The sequence below is a fragment of the Cydia amplana genome, chromosome 1 (assembly GCF_948474715.1).
Source record: "Cydia amplana chromosome 1, ilCydAmpl1.1, whole genome shotgun sequence".
In the NCBI taxonomy this organism is placed as follows: domain Eukaryota; kingdom Metazoa; phylum Arthropoda; class Insecta; order Lepidoptera; family Tortricidae; genus Cydia; species Cydia amplana.
Window position 1 is genome coordinate 11,884,709 of NC_086069.1, and position 18,575 is coordinate 11,903,283.

At 33.4% G+C, this 18,575-nt stretch overlaps 1 protein-coding gene across 1 annotated transcript in view; it reads right to left on the bottom strand.

Annotated features, from left to right (window-relative positions):
• Window positions 1-2,655: 2,655 nt before the first annotated feature.
• Window positions 2,656-18,575, bottom strand: part of LOC134648572 (uncharacterized) — a 124,349-nt gene continuing 108,429 nt past the window's right edge. Inside the window, exon 3 of the mRNA XM_063503073.1 lies at window positions 2,656-3,899. Coding sequence (XP_063359143.1) covers window positions 3,750-3,899 — 150 coding nt within the window. The 3' untranslated portion in view covers window positions 2,656-3,749. The remainder of the gene's footprint in view (window positions 3,900-18,575) is intronic.

Sequence of the window (18,575 nt, forward strand, 5' to 3'; positions counted from 1 at the left end):
TTACTCCATCCAAGTCCGTATAGCTAAGTAGTTATCTTTTGATGCTATAATTTATCAGACTACCTTGCCGGTCCCTGTACAGTAGCTGAATAACATACATATTCGTTAATTTTCTTAGTTATGCGAAGGCAATAACAGTTTTGATTTAAAATGGCTACTGAACAGTAATCGAAACTCATTGGAACATGAGCACAGACGCATAGTATATTAACAACTTAATTAGTAAAGACTTGGTAGTGGGATATTCCCTTACTAAGCTTAAATCTACGAATAATTACAATTATATTGCTTACAGTTTCGTTTATGTTATTTATTAATTGTGTAAAGCAGTAAGCCGGTACTAATATAGAAGACGCATTTGGTATTTGAGTATTTTTGTTCGAATTCACAATTTAAATTAAATTAATTAAACTAATGGGAGTAAACAATACGTGGCTGGTTCAAAATTATAATCATCAATGGATATAGATAATATATACGAGTATAAAGTGTATTGAAATTGTAATTGTTATTTCATTGCTATTCATGGCAGTGGATATTTAAAAGCTTAAACGTAAAATCAAAATTGTCTATTATGCACTAAGAAATATACTAGTTAGTTCCTTCAATACTGACCAGGTAATTCAGGAAAGCTGGCACGAATGGATTGCACGACACGTAAGTCATGTTTATATCACTTGTCACTGTATGAGTGACATTCTTATACAGGAACCTCGTGATAATTGTGACGTACCACAGCAAAAGGTACCTTATGGCACTTGGCGCTTACGTCGCATAGCGCCGCAATAATAATAGCGCGCGGCGGCGGAGCGGCGTTAATAATAGCGTAAGCGCCAACGGCCATAAGGTACCTTTACCCGTGGGACGTCACATATTTTGTAAACTACTACCTACATACATAATTTTCGTTTGTCGAGAAAAAAGTCATTACGTTTCTAATATATTATGACAGTGGTTAATGTTCGTTATTGTCATGTAAGAAAATTTAATTTGTCAATTTACTGGACATATTTTGCTATCATGGAGTTTTCATTCCGTTTACTTATAACAATTTTCACACAGTCGCCACAAGCCAGAAAATAAAAGAAAACCATACGAAATTGAGCTGTTACGCTTTTTTTGCAGTAAGTCTCATTAATTTGCAAACGAGGTCGTATAGTTATTAGGTACGTAGGTTTTTTTGAAAAGAACTAAAAACATAACGACTGATTCGTCATATTAGAATAGTACAGTATACTGACAACCAAATTTTGTTATAAGTACAAACTTTTAAATCTCAATTTTAAAATGTCTGTAGAGTCTCAACAAATTATTTCTAATGCCTTTAATTATTTTAAACGAAATAGTCATCAAATTTATTAACATTGCATTTGGGCGTTTTAAGACAGAATTGTCTAAATACACGATTTACCTACACTTATTGAATCAACTTGTATGTAACCCTTTTTAAATGCTCACATACCTAGATTAACATTCACTCATTTGAACCATTCGTGTCTGTTCTCCTGAAATCATATACATGTATGTATGATGTATGTGTAATATTATTAAGTATTTATAACAACTGACCATTTAAGTAATTGAGCAAAGTTGTTTTACGACTTAGCTTTCTTATAATGATTTTAACTATAGCATTACAACACAGTATTTTAGTTGTATTTATAAATGACTATACTATATTGTATCGGTATATTATATTGTAGCAAATGCCTGCGTCTTCTATTTTATTCGCATTGAGAAGCATATAGAATTTAGGATTTGTCCTCTACAAAATTTTATTCTTATAAAAGAGCAATAAGCATACCAATTTAATTTATGTACAAAACTCTTATATGCATAATGTCGGTTTAATTCGCAATTTGTGCTAGTTAATACATTACAAAAATTATTTAGAAGAATGTAAATTATTGTTGTATTATTGTAATTATTATTTAGCACAAATTAGCAAAAAAATATTAGCAATAAGAGTTTTCGAGAGATCATTAGGAAAACTTCTTTTATTTAATCATCTCCTTAAATAAATTACATATCACATTTGAACACATCCTTCCATTTTGTAATTACTAAAATGAAACTGCTTAAAATGAATAAGATGAGTTTGATGAAAGAGTTTTTGTTCCCGAAACGTTTTGTTCCCATTTTGGTTACTAAAATAAAAATACTATTAAACTGAGTTACTAATATGTAAATGTGTTATCTTTACATTCTAGTAGGAGATCCGGCATATATGGTCGACCTTCACCGATCTGTCTGACGGAAACTTACATATTATGAAAGAAAATACGTTCCTGAACATAAATAAATAGGGTTGCCTAAAGAAATATGGTCATTTTGATGATATGGTCATGGTGATTTATGTTGTACAAATTGTATACTTTCCATTGGAACTTATTTCGTTTGTCAGACAGATCGGTGAAATTTGAAGAAAAAATTTTTTTTTCAAAAATAAATTAAAAATAGCCTTGACCATATTTCTTTAGGCAACCCTATTTATTTATGTTCAGGAACATATTTTCTTTCATAATATGTGAGTTTCATCCGTCAGACAGATCGGTGAAGGTCGACCATATATGCCGGATTTTAGACTATCAGTTTAGGTGAAGTTTTTGCATTTTTGTAAATTTAAAGTAATTGACGATACTAATTTTAATGAAAACAAAACGCTTTTTACAACATCATGGATACAACGAATAAAAATCTAGCATAATACTAAGGTACGAATTAAAGTCGAATATAAACTACATAATTATCGTACAAGACCCTTTCATTTCTTTAACACTCCATTGATTAATTATAAAAGCTCCAATTTAATTCAATAAATTATTTACTCAGACGAGAAATTTTGGGCATAGAATAATTAATTTCAAGTTTTGAGTTTAACAGAAATGTCAGAGCATATTAATTCTAAAATTAACTTTTATACAAGAAATATTATTAAAATAGACCTTCTCTGATAAAATTTTCATTTTACATAACTTGGCACTCTCTACTCCCTCTTTACATATAAATACGCTAGCGCTATTCTAAAATAAACATTTTTATTACAAAAATAATAAAATGAGATCAATCGATGATAATTTTTAGGCTGCTCTCTTTGGAACAATTTCTGGGAAAACGGACTTTATTTTCATACTAAAATAAAATCTATTTTTGTATAATATAGAACATATGTGGTCCACCCTTCGAAGAAATTTCTAAATAGTAATTAAGATAAATAGAGATAAGTATTCCTACATGTTCAGTTCAGATAATAACTATGGATTATACTTCAACACCGAAAGCGGAATGTAAAATTGACAAGTGAATAATTTATTTAGTTGGTAAAATTTGTTTTATTTTTGCACTACAATTTATAAAAAATAACCATATTGAGTAAGTAGATTAATTATTATGAAATTCACTTTTCGGATGCCTCACTTTCCCTCAAAGTTCTAGTTATTTTTCCCGCATTGCCGTTCAATCTTTATAAATAATCTCAATACATAAGGAGAATAGTAAGTCCAAATCTACAAAAATTACGTAACAAGTTCAGAATATTCATGTACAAAAACATGTCAAAAAGTGCGTAAGTTTAATATACAAATACAGTTTATACAACAACTGTTCATGTGTCTATCATAGTAAAAAGGCTATTTATAAAATAACCGATAGACATAAAATGTATACAAAATTAACAAGCGTGACACAGGAGTAGTTGGCACTACTCATTGCACGCTAGATGGCGGTGCAAATTTCGCGAGTATGTGATTTCATCGTTTACTTAAAAACTTCCAACCGAGCATTAGGAGCACTGCTGTGCAGATAGAACCCGCAGACAGCTTGTCCGGCAGTATTGACGAGAACAACGAGCTGTCGGACGAGTTGTCCGGAGACGATTCTGCAGGTGATACTGCGTCTGTCTGGAAAAGAAAAGAAAATTTCATTAAAAATATGTCATTTAATTTATTTTTATTTATCATAACCGAAATGTGTAGAAACTGAAAATGTACCTTACATTAGAGTCATTTTAAGAACTTTCCGAATACATCTTATTTTTCGTCGTGTACATTATAATACTATAAATAATTAATCAGTAAATGTATTTGTATGAAATAATTCATGCTGACACAGCGGTTACCCAAAGTTAGATAATACATATTTTAAATAAGTGAACATTTTAGTCGTTTTATAAGAAAATACGGGTAAAATATTAAATATACATGAGGCGAAATTCCCAACAGAAACGCGATCGCATTATGTCCTTACAATAAATATTAATGCCCGGTAAACACTCACAAATATTAAATGTGCAGAAAATTACAAGTACCGGTTTTCCTGTAATCTTTTATGTTTTGTCATCCGTCAAAATGTATTTTCGCATTTTCGAGGATCACTGGAGAGGGGTCCTCGGGCTTTTTGTGAGCGGCGTTGGGTCCTTCAATTCTTTTTGCGTCTCGATCCGTCTTATTCGCTTCGACGCCATTAATATGCATAAGTAAATTGCCGAGATGATCTAGAGATGTGTTTGGGTTCATAATACGGCGTGGAGATTTTTTTTTATTTGATTTTTGTGCATGTTTACATCTACCTATCTAACTTTGGCAGATAATGAAGAGTAGAACTCCAGTAAATCCAATATCAGATAATCTGAACTTTTCGGCTTGAACTGGCGGAGTGAAAAAAATCATATCTTTATTCGACATTTTTTTTGTGAGTTAATAAATATATGTTTTTATAATATAAAAGTGGATTATTTTTATTACTGATCACAATAATGATATAAAAAAAAGATAAGTTAAAGTAGTAGTTTAGTATGCAACACTGATATACCTATCCATGCACTTATTGGTTAGATAGATCGTTTTGTTTTTAGAACTTTCAAACTCACTCTACAATTGAATTGTATTTTACTTTTAATACATATTTAGTGATTCCATACAATTAAGAAAACGTCGTTGAAATGGAAACCCAAATGGGTACCACAAATTGAATTTCCATTTTATCTCCATAGAATCAAAGTTCGCAACGTGCCGTAAAGATACAGCATTCCCTCAACAAACACACCTGACTCATTTAAATATTCTGTCTTCAACCCCCGTATCTATACAGAAATGGGGAGCTCTCCAAGATAAGGGATTAAAAAGAAAATGCCATCCCATTGTGGAGACGCCCACTTGTACGTGGCGGAGCAATCATCCGAGACGCTGTCTAAAATAAAAAACGACATGAAACAGAAAAAGGCATTATAAAGGAAAAAGTAAAACATGTTAAAGAAGGGGAAATACTTGAAGTAGGAGGCCGTAATGGAGATGGCAAAACTGCAGCTCGTTAGTGAATGGCAAATTGAGATACGTGATGACTTTGGCTTTGTATTAGGAAGTAAGACGACTCTTGTCTGCTTTTGAGTCGCATTTGCCTGCCGGGTTGAGTAATTAGGAATCGTAAGTAGCTGAAAAACTCGACGTACTATTAGAACTGCTTGACAGGTCAATGTTATCATTTCATAGTAAGCAAGGCGAATACAAAGAAAAACTACATTATTTGAAATTCAAGAATACCTTTGCTATAAGAAATCCTATTTTAACCAAGAAACAGTAACAGGCGACAACAAAATACGAGGTCCACCAGTGAAGCAGGTTCTTTGCTTGTGAATCACAAAACACTTCGCTGGACTTAGCCAAGTGCTCAGGAAGCTGAGCCAGACGTTTTCGCGGAAAAACCTCAGGAAAACGGATCGAAAATAGAGTAGAAAAAATCGAGACATCTCCAGAAGCGACGGGTCTCAAGCCTCGAACCTCGAGCTTTGAAGTTCTGTTTTACACTCAAACGAACATTATTTATAACAGAAGAAGTATTGATAGCCACTAAGAATACTCGACAAGTGCAGAAAGCGTTTATTTTTATTGCTGCATTTGCGATATAAGACTGCTAAGTATTGTTGGTAAGTTAACTCCCATCGTAAAGCGCTTACTCCCATCTTAAAGGCCGGAAACGCACTTATTACCCCTCTGCTGTTGCGGGTGTCCATGAGCGATAGTAATGGCTCACCATCAGGGGATTCGTCTGCTCGTTTGCCTCTTATACCTCTCATGAAAAAATTCTTACTGCAATTAAATTTGCTAATTGTTGTGCTCCAAAGGATCGCATACTTAAACAACTTTAAGTAATTATGTAACTGTTAAAAATTTATAAGTGTGTTTTTGATCTGCATCAGGATTGGGATGTGTATCAATTCTATATTTTTGTCTGCCATCATTTGCTAACAGGTGAAATAAGAGTAAGTAAATGCGGATTCGATCACAAAGTGGACTACCTACCTACTACACGTATACGTAAAAATAGTAGATAATATACTGCAAGTATACTACGTAGTACTTATGAACATTATTGCAACTACTCTGATTTTAAGTAGGTTACGATACGAGTGAGAATTTGTTACATTACGCTACGGTGTGACTGCTCTCCAACCTTTGTTTTTCGCCACTCACCGTGCCGTATCATTAACTCGGAGTGGATGGGGTTTTTTCGACTTTTTAACGTTAATCCTTTTTTTATTTGTGCCAAAGAGTGGTGTCACTGATCTTTGAGAGGCGTCGCTCTGGATAATGCTCAATATGCTGATGATGCTAGATGTTAATTAGTGAATTTTGTACAGCAAGTGCAATATTTCAAGAGGTTCTTGTAGCATTTTCGCCGTCGCATTTATTTCTTAGTATTCAAAAAAATACATTATACCTAGGATGAGGTTTATTGTTTAATTGTAGGTAATAGGTAAGTTTGTTAGATAGGTAGGTAGGTAAAACGCAAAACGCAACTCAACAATTTCAAAAACCTTGAATGACTTCATTATTAAAATCTGTAAGCGTACTAAGTGAAATTCAAAGTGGTAGTTAATCGAATTATCCGGGCCCATTATGCGCACCTTCTAATAAAGAAATGATGCATCATTGTACTTGAAATTAAATAATAAACAACCTATTTAACGAACGGATTTGACACGCTGTCGTCGAATTTATTTGCTATGAAAACAAAAAACTTACCCACGAATAAAATAGGAAATTAATTAGAACTCGAAGTAGAGACACGCAGCACCTGTTGCTATTGCTAGGCCGACATGGGAATGGGCAGGCATAAAGGGTTAAGAGCGGGCGTATTGTTTTTCAACCGCACCTTCTAGTTTAACGTTTCTCTCGTTACTTTGAAATTAATTGTATGTATCTTATTTTATAAATTCTGTTATTCCAACATATTTAAATGAAAACTATTTAATCTATATCGGCTATTAAATTTAGGATGTCTTATTGTATTTAAATTTTAACAAATATAAATAAATTTATTTTCATAAAAACAATTTCATCGAATGTTTTACACTCGAAATAAAATTTCTTAATAATTCAACAAAAAAAAGGTTCTGCACAAAGTAAAAAGATTTAATCTTACAAAGCAATAAGGTATTGGGGACACAAATATGATCACAAGGAGCGCGATAGGCAAATATAAATCAAGAGATTCCTGCCATTTTATTATCGTAATGAAATCTGAAGAAGAAAGGCAATTGCAGATCCCGATGTCGGGAAAAAACCTGGCGGATTTATTATTTGAGATTCTTACAAATGGAAAATGTAACTAATTTTTGGTTTAATGTGTGATTGCGAAGATTATGCCAACTGGAATTGGCAATTAAGAATTTTACAAGTTGTGGTTGTAATCTTGCATCGCCAAGTACTATAAAACCTTCCTTTATAATATTGGTCTAAAAGGTATTCAGCCTCTTAGCTTAGAAATATAAAAGAAGTAAGGTATCACACCACAATCAAATTCACTTTATTTTACACTCGTGACCGTTACCAAGGGAAATCTAAATGATTAATTTTGCCGCAGAAGGTAACTCTCCTGAACATATTTAGGAATATAGTATTCAAAACCTTTCAAAACTCGTCGCTAAAATTGAAAGACGGATCCAACGACACTCTCATAATTCAGATTTGTCAAAAAAGAATAAAGATAAAAAGGCGAGTCATAGAGATTTCCCCCGTGCATTCACTGTTTTATTACTGTAACGCCTCTTCCATCAGATAAGCGTCAGTACGGTGATTGTGTGAATTACAAATTTAAATTTGGCAAGTACTATATTGCGTTATATATTTTTTTTATTAATGAACCTGGCAACCTATATTTTTATTATTAAAAAATATGCAAATACCCAAATATGCACTTGGTGTGGACTGTGGAGCATATTCAATATCGTGCAAGTACTCTATTTTTCTTTACTTACATAAGTATTGGGGCTGAATTAGATACTGCCATCGGGCATGACCAAATTCAGAATTCAGCTAATAATTATATAGCTTTGGACGAGAAATTTTCGGAAAAAGTTAGTTCTTACTAATTCAGAAGCACTCTAAATACCTAAAGCTCTTCTAGTTCAGCAAACATTATTAGAAATTTTGACATTTATGCAAACATCATATCTCAAATATTCGTTCTGAGTACTCATAAGGACTTCCTATGTAATTAATGTCTTGTTGTTAATTGTAATCTTTAAATTAATCAATTCAAATATTCCTATTAGTCAATTCTACTATTCCTATGTGTGTGTTCATGTTAATGTAAGTTTTAATATGGATGTGTACTTACAATCTGCATTTGTAAAATGTATTTTTTACAACCTTGATAGCAGATCACTACGCTAACTTAATATACCTATTTACATTACGCTGCTATCGCCCATATACATATTTTTAAAGTATAGCGGCGCCGAATATTGTCATAACAAATGCGTCACACATAAAAAGGGAGTTATTATGAACAATAAATTGCACACGGCATGTGATTCTTTATTGGCATCTACACATCCAAGTTAACACGTACGGAGTTGTACAATTTTAATTTCCTTTGTGGAATAAAAGTTTTATTTATAAAGTAAATTTTCAGATGTGTAATATTAATCTAGAAAAATGGCATGCCGAATAAAATCCAGATTTGATTGTATTTTTAGGCAGGCTAGAACATAAAGAACAAATCCTGCGAATAAACTGTTTCTTTGAAAAATTCATGGCACATTAAAAAAAGAAACGTTATCTGAACCCACACCCTTCTCTATTAATGTAATCTGCGCAATAAAAATGATATTAAATTTAAGTCTTTTACCTTTTATACCGGAAGATGGAAAATGCGATTTTCATATCAGTTGTTAAATAAAATGATGGATTTAGATGACAGCCACGTGTGCTATGTGTGAATAAAAACAGTGAATGTGCTTGATGTCGTAGTTGAACCCCATATGATACGGCCGTGTACTTGTACCAGAATATGATAACCGCCTATCTATGTATGCTGTCATTTTCATTAAAAAAAATAAATGTTATTAATAAAAAGCTTATTTACATTTATTAACTCACATTTATAGACGGGTCTATCGCGAAATTTATTTTATTACCTTTATTTACCGACGTTTCGACACAGGTTTCACAGCTAACTGATGTCCCAGCAAAATGTCAAAACAGAGATTTGTGCAGCTACCCGACGAAAAGTGTATGAAAAAGTCTTATTTACATTGTGTGTAAAATTTGGGACATTCATAGTAGGTATATTGATCTGGCTCATCTTTTCTGTCTTCGGAAATTAGACTTTGACATACCTATTAAAATGTTAATGATCATTATATTAAATTTGTAAAGTCTTATTGGTCTTTTTTGTTTAAGTTTTTGTTATTAGTAGTCTAATAGCTAGAATGATATTAGCAAGTATACACATTTACGAATAGTTTCAATATTACTCGTGCTGTGCCAGATATTTGTTGAATAATATTTAATTAATGGAACCGAAGTATACAATATTCTTTGCACAAATATTAATACATTCGTAGTACTCCGTCACAAAAACAGTATTTATTGTTATATCCTTAAGAATACAAGCTATTTTATGCTCCCATTTTATTCTTTTTAGCCCTACAACATAAAGTTGGAAATAAAAGATTTGTTGTAAAAATTAAACCTCTTAAGATAAACCCCTCTATGGGTAGGCAATGAAACAAAACATAATTTTTATTATTCCTTCAAAGATGGTAGCCTTTTTGTTTTTACAATAAAATTCCAAGTTTTAAAGACTCGAAATAAAAAGAGTAATCTATCTTTTTTTATTACAATTAGTAGCTGTAAAGATGTTTTATTTGTTATTGTACCTATTTCACATTATAATAATTCAAAATGGCGATCTCTAGACGTACGCCTGTAGCGTCGCGGGTTATTTACTGTATTTAGATCAACTGGGGAAGTATCTCCACCTTACCGAAAAGCATAGGCATAATAATGCTACTACTTTCGCTGCAGGTAACAATAATTTGACTGATAAGCCATACTGATTAATCAAATTAGCTTGAGCCCTAAACGGCTGAACAAATAAAGTCCGTGGCATTTAACTATTAGTAAGTAATGTACTTAACTAGTATAACTGCTCCTGTATTGACGGCGAGGGACCTTCATTCGTCCCTTGACTTGTCAACGCAAAGCATAGCAAAATAAAGCACCTGTGACATCTGATCTTCGCAGTTGCAAGCATCCTAACATTACGGTTTTGCTTATCACAAGGCAGACTGTCCGCTACTGTTGTGTTATAAAAATTAAGTATTCGAGGCTAAGTTACCGAAATTATTGTAAAATACATATACTCGTACATGGATTTACCTAGGTGTTCGAGTCTCTGGTGACTATTAAAATAATTTAATGCAGAAGACGACATTCCTTAACGGATTGTCGACAGCAACAAATTTATATAACAATGACCAATAAAAATTAACTGCATCCAATAAAATTTAAATGCTCGTCAAAGATCAAATCTCATTACCAAGTTTTAATTGACAGTAAAGTTAATTTAACGATTTCGGTATGGATCGATGTGGTTCGAAAAAATAACATAACTTTGTCATAAAAATGTGGACAAATTCGGGGCTGCAAGTTCCAAGTATATATTTTATATGCATTTTATGAGAACGACGCGTGCGCATGGAAAGTAACGTAATTTAACGCTGTATACAGGCTGTTACTTTTTTATGGTCGTCTGTATTATAGTGATAAAGGGTACCGTCCATTATCGGGCTATTTAGTGCTAATTGCATTTTTTATTGACAGTTTTATGTCTTCAGACCGTTTAGTAAATATTTTAAAGATTTTGTTATTATTAAAATTTATTAACGTTAGTCGCTTTTGATAGATATATGTAATGTGTAAATAATGAATCATTTAGTAAGACGATATTACGATCCCATTTTGTTACATATACCTACTGAAGACTTTATACATCTCTGGACACTTTAACCAATAGTTAAGTGTTATATCAAGAACAGTCACATAATAGCAATAAAGACTACTTGAGGTATAAACTTTATTTTAAGCTAAACAACTCACAACGCTTTTCCTAAATCCTTGCATTCAAATGTTTTCAAGTCAACCTCCACAGTAAGCTACACCGGCTGAGATAAAAATATAAAATATAACTACATAAATTTGCAATATCTACATTGATACATCGCATCGAAAAACTAGTAATGTTAAAACACCATCAAAGTATTTACACAAACAAAGCAACATTGTCATATAGAACTGTCGCCGGGAATTCATATCTTTCATCAAACTTCAACGATCGAATAAAACTTTCATTCTATCGAAACTATCAAAATATCGATATGAAAATGTCGACGTAAACTATCGATATGACGATCGTTCCCATTTATAGGTTATTCAGACGCCAGTTTTTCGTAATTGAACTAAACAATGTAAATGTGATAGCACGGCTTTAAAAAATAAATAAGAGCTCCGTCAACAAAGTTTTGTACGGTGAAAATGTAGCAAGCAGCTATGGACTATTTGCCATACCATCGTAAGCGTAATAGCTTGTGTACCGGGTGGGTGTCAAAAATATATGTTGTTGTACATATTGAAATAATACTTTAATTCTAGTACAAAGAAAGAATTGTGTGTAAACATATTAAATAGTTCGTAAAAAAAAGCCGGTTCATTACTTTTAGAGCTTTAAAATTCGAAAAATAATACATGAGTTGGTTGTTTAGTATTTATGGATTTGGAAAAAAATAGCGATGATATGATGATGTAGGTATCATACCTACAAGAGGTCAAAAGTTCAAAATCTGCTACCTAATAAAAATACTAGGTATATTACTATATACCACCGCTGGTCTGTATAAATATTATAAATACCTAACCAAAAAAAAAATATCAAAAATCCGCAAGCCCCATTACCGTAACGGCATCGTTAAAAAACGTCAGCTCTCCAAACGGCAATCTTCTATGCTTCATACTGACTTTTACGAGCACACAAATTAAAATCGACATAAAATGTATCGATTGATATCGACGCGTGTCGCGTCACTATAAAACGATAATTCCTGCGTATATGAAAATTTAAGAGACTGGGTTCATTTTTTTTCTCATGACCATTTTTAGGATTACGTAGTTATTATAACTAGGAACCCTTATAGTCTCGCCATGTCCGTCTGTCTGTTTGTGTATCCTTTCGACCGTCCGCAGGTCACTGACTATAGTCAGGTACACTTATTAAAACATGGTTCACCTTATCCTATGCCTAAGGATCCCAATAACAAAAAAAAACAGACATAAAAGCGTCACAATAAAACATTGAGTTATACGTTTTTGGAAACATTATTGACGATTGCGTCGTAAGGATTTTGGCTAATCGCCGGTGTAATAAAGTATGGGATCATAAAGTATTGGATGTCGATATATCATAACACAAATACACTCATGATATTATGGTAGGTACGCTCAAGCTTGGGATTGATCTTAGCAAAACAGTAGTTTAGGATTAAGGTGACGGTAGAGGTGGGTAAATTTTCAGATTCTGTCAATTTACCCCATTTCACACACAAGCGCACTTCACGCACACTACCTCACTTTACTGGGACAGGTCATTGACCCATCCAGTTTTTTTAAGATTGCGTTTTGAGTTTAGTGTTAACCACTGACCTCTTTTGAGGAACAGAAACTGTAAAAACGTTCCATTGAAAGAAGAAAGAGAAACAATACATTAAATCTTGCTCTCCTTGTCTGTTCATGTCACACGTGACGTATTTAAATTCTAATTTAATTCATTTGATTGTTAACTATTTTCTGCATATTATGGCTTTGTCGAGATACGCGTTTTGTAAAGTTAAACCGAATAAACCCAGATGTCATTAAGTCAGATGTAAAATGTTATTTACTACTCTATACGGTTATTCATAAGGCGAAAAATCAATTCAATTAAAAATTTAAATAAATAAAGTTTCGGCAGGGTGGAAATTTAATTAAGGCCGACAAAATAAAATTTAATAATATATGTCGGCTGATGTACCCCTAAGATCTTTACAGATTTACTTGTACGAGTATCCTATATTCGCTATTTATTTTGCTATTAAATTTATAAAATTAAAATAAATAATTAAATATTATACTGGCATTCCACCGCTATTATTTCAGTGCTGAACTGATTATCTTCGATCGTAGCCTTGATGATGTAGTTGTACTTACACTTACGGCGGTAGGAGCGGCAATGAACCCCGCGCAGCGTAGAACGAGAGGTGCGTTGGGATAAGTGCATATACATATAATTCTTCGTGCGTCTGTCTGTCTGTCCGTCCGTCTGTCACAGTCTATTTTCTCCGAAACTACTGGACCAATTCAGTTGAAATTTGGCACACATATGTAAATTTGGCACACAAATGTAAATTTGTGACCCAAAGATGGACGTGTAACGTAAATAAAATGTATTTTAGAGAATTTGAAATACGGTAGCCATTTTTGGGGGGGGGGTAAATGAAAAAATTAAAAAATATGTTTTTTAAACTATATAGTGTTACATATCAAATAAAAGAGCTCATTGTAAGAATCTCAAACATAACTTTTTTTATAATTTTAGGATTAATAGTTCAGCAGTTATTCATGAAAATAGGCAAAAAATGATCATTCTCCGCCCACTTTCTCCGAAACAACTGGATCTAAAATTTTGAAAAAAATACACAAAGTAGTTCTTTACCTATATATGTCAGGAAAATCTATAAGAAATGTGCAGTCAAGCGTGAGACGGACTTAATATACGGAACCCTTAGAATGCGAGTCCGACTCGCACTTGTTTTTGTTTAGCTCTTATTAGGTTTAAGGAGTTTTATGAGTGAAAAAAGAAGTTTTTTGTTTTATGTGCCCGCGTTATTGCCGATCGATTGTGTTTTAAACGATAATTAGACAAAAAAACTTGTTTTTCACCCAACGAATATAGATCCCCATGACACATCTTCCAAGTCGCCTTTGGATAGGCTTAATTTTAAAAATAATTGAAATAATGTTCTATATCATTCATACTTGCAAAAAAAGACTAAAAATAATTTACGTGACCAATGCTTATTATTAGTAAATATCTTACAATTTAATATCTGATATATCACACGATACAAAAAAAAGCGGCCAAGTGCGAGTCGGACTCGCCCATGAAGGGTTCCGTATTTAGGCGATTTATGACGTATAAAAAAAAACTACTTACTAGATCTCGTTCAAACCAATTTTCGGTGGAAGTTTACATGGTAATGTACAACATATATTTTTTTTAGTATTATCATTCTCTTATTTTAGAAGTTACAGGGGGGAGGACACACATTTTACCACTTTGGAAGTGTCTCTCGCGCAAACTATTCAGTTTAGAAAAAAAGGATATTAGAAACCTCAATATCATTTTTGAAGACCTATCCATAGATACCCCATACGTATGGGTTTGATGAAAAAAAAAATTTTGAGTTTCAGTTCGAAGTATGGGGAACCCCAAAAATTTATTGTTTTTTTTCTATTTTTGTGTGAAAATCTTAATGCGGTTCACAGAATACATCTACTTACCAAGTTTCAACAGTATAGTTCTTATAGTTTCGGAGAAAAGTGGCTGTGACATACGGACGGACAGACAGACGGACAGACGGACAGACGGACAGACGGACAGACAGACAGACAGACAGACATGACGAATCTATAAGGGTTCCGTTTTTTGCCATTTGGCTACGGAACCCTAAAAATGGCCGCAAAGTTAAAAGTTTATTTATTTACGTTACTAGTCCATCTTTGGATCACCGACTCTTTGTCATATGTGAAAAATGTGTACCAAATTTCAATTGAATTAGTCTATTAGGGGCAGACACACGAGTGATCTTAAAAGGGATTTTTTTCTTGAATGATTTGTATGTACTTACCCCAACGCACCTCACGTTCCACGCGGCGCAGCGTAATCAGTAAGTACCTAATAATTAGTGTCCGACCGAAACACAAATTTCTGTATATATAAATATTGTTGTCCTACTTGCTCGCCAACTTTTGGTCTTTGTCACATAGTTTAGTTTCATAATACGAAGTACTATTTCGTATGTTTCGGCCAGGCCGAAAGATTCGGCCGTTTTTTGGCCGAAACCGAAACTACGGCCGAAACATGATTTTATGGCCGAAACCGAAACCGAAACCGAATCTTCGGTCGGACACTACGAATAATCACAATGGTCTTAAGTACCACAGACCCTACTGTCGCTTAAGTCCTTTATGCCAATCTCTGCCTATTAGAACTTATAAAAAAAAAAGAAACCGAGTAATTATATCCAACTACCGAACCTGCTTACAAATTTTCTCGAGATATTTGAGAAATGTGATATGCAAAGGAGAACATTCGAACAAACGAAAGTATTTTTGCCCAAGCTGAAACGGAGACCTTCGCCTACGCTCGGTCAGTGATGGTTTAGGTACAGTCAGCTGCAGGTCACCCCTGCATAGAAGATTGTATGCAGGGGTGGTACCTTTTCTCTGCAGCTGACTGTACACCTATAAAAAATTGTTGTACCTGCTGCAATTTTATACCGGTACCGTACTTTATATTTCAACAGGTATAGTACCTTCAAAACGAAGCGGTATTGATAAATAATAACGGTACCGTACCGCCTATAAATAATAATAATAATTCAGCCTATATACAGGGTGGTCCAAACCTTGACGTCCAAAAATTTTTTTTTAGATTCCTCACGTCGTGGGCTATCAGAATATACCCCATGTATGTTAGCCGATTTTTCGTAGTTATCGAGTTATGATTTTTTTTTACTTTTAACTTTTCATATGAAATTCCGGGGTTCCCATACAGAGTGGCTAAAAAATAACTGCATTTCCGTTGCCAGGGAGGTTTTGGGATTATACTGAGCAACTTTTACAATGGGGCCAACCCCGAAACCGCGAAAAAAAATTACCCTTCCATAGAAAATGGACTAGCCAAAATGTATAAAAAGCCAATTTTTTTTTCGCGATTTCGGGGTTGGTCCCATAATAAAAGTTGCTCAGTATAATCCCAACACCTCCCTGGCAACGGAATGCAGTTATTTTTCAGCCACTCTGTATGGGAACCCCGGAATTTCATAGGAATAAGAATAAGAATAGAATAAGAATAAGAATTGTTTATTGCCACATACATGAACATAAAATAGAGTTAGAATTACTTACATAATAAAATAAAACAGTTGTTATCATATACAAAACAAAAGTGAGAAGATCTTTGTATTAGGCACAGGGTTCCAGTCTCAGCGTGTGCCGGGCCTAGGTGCCCGGCGCTGGTTTTCAGACCGGTCCCAGACTAAGGACGGTCGGAGAATATTACCTACATAGGAAAAGTTAAAAGCTTAAAAAATCATAACTTGAAAACTACGAAAAATCGGCTAACATACATATGGGGTACATTATGATAGCCCACGATTTTTGGACGTCACGGTTTGGACCACCCTGTATAGACAATAATCTCAACGCTAGCCCAATGCGGATTGGGGACTTCACACACAGCTTTGAATTTCTTCGCAAATGTATGCACTACTAGTATGCAGGTTTCCTCACGATGTTTCCTCCTTCACCGAAAAGCTAGTGGTAAATATCAAATGATATTTCGTACATAAGTTCCGAAAAACTCATTGGTACGAGCCAGGATACCAATGAGTTTTTCCTTACCGCTTATACCGTAAAGAAATAATGCAGTCTCTGCTTTGCACGATTATTGTGTGGACATAATTCTTATAATCACCGAAACATACATACCTCTACGCACAGAATGTCATTGAAATAAAACATTGTTTTTTATAGTAAATTAATATAACATTCGATTTATACACATAACAATAAGCAGGCCAGGCCGCAGCGATATTGGCCTGTAAGCTTCATCTCGGTCTCCAAATCCGCAAAACTCGCTGGTACTAAATGCTGGTCTTGCCGTTATTAATTATCTTGATTCTTGAAGATTATCAGAACAGCACGTTACGTAATCGCATACATAGACGGAACGAACGTCAACAAAGTAGGTGTAGACACTGCAAGTCTTTAGGTATTAAACGAATTACGCTTCGTATTAATAGATGAGTAATATTTAAATGAACATATAATATTCTCTAACATAAATACAAGATTACAATTAATTGACATCAAAAGTCATTGACGTACAGAAGTCATATACATTTTTATAATGACGCAAAATTGATACCAGCATAATGAAAATCAATCCCAATCAGTAAAACGAGTCTTTAAACTTTTTTCATTTTAAGCGGGTTTTGAAGGAACAAGTTACTTAAATTCGATTGTAATCGTATTGTTTTAGGATAATTTACTGCTGTTTTCGACCGTTACGACCCGTAAATAACAACAACTCACATTTAAAATTTGACTGGAGCTCGACGTGATTATATTTATTTACCCTATTTTATGAAATACAATTTATCTACTGGTATACATTTTCGTATGCGTATATGATGAAATGTCTTTATTAATGTCAAAAACGAGCTATGACGATGTACACGTCTGCTTCGATGCAAGGCCAACGGCCATCTGACTCGAAGAAGAGTTTTGAGTGATGTCGTCAATGTATGGAAATTATACGAAAGTTTACATTTGGGATTGAATTTCTGTGTTGTATTTGTGAGTAAAAATATAAGTAGATAATAATCTGGTAGTTTAGTTATCTAGCCTTCAAAATCCCACAACAACTCAATTACTGTCAAAGACAAAACTGTAATGCGTCTTGCTCAAACGGAACTCCATATTTTGATTTTTGGACACTTTTAGTGTCGATTTGTAGAGAATTACAGGAAATAAAAAAAAATATGGCGTGAAGAGCCGGTACACGGCTTCTTCGTGAACAGATTTGCGTATAATTTAATGCAGTTATTAATCATTCATTGAACAAATTGATTGCACAAAGTGAGGTCTAAATCGAAAACGTCATATACCGTCCCCTTAATTTACATTATTCAAAAGAGCCAGCAAATTATGTATTATTAGTTATTATGTATTAAAAACTTAGTAAATGATGTAGTGCTACTGCAACTGTAATGCTTCGATCTATATGTATTTTACTGTTTAATTGCCGTCGATTTTACGGATGTTGACAAGTTTACATAATTTTATATATTTGTTCTCTAAAAGCATCATTCCGTTCCAATCTATTGAAATATATTTTTGTAAGAAAGCTGCATTTTATAAATAAAAAATCTGCATTTCTTCAGTTACATATTTACTATTTAGTTATAATCGTAT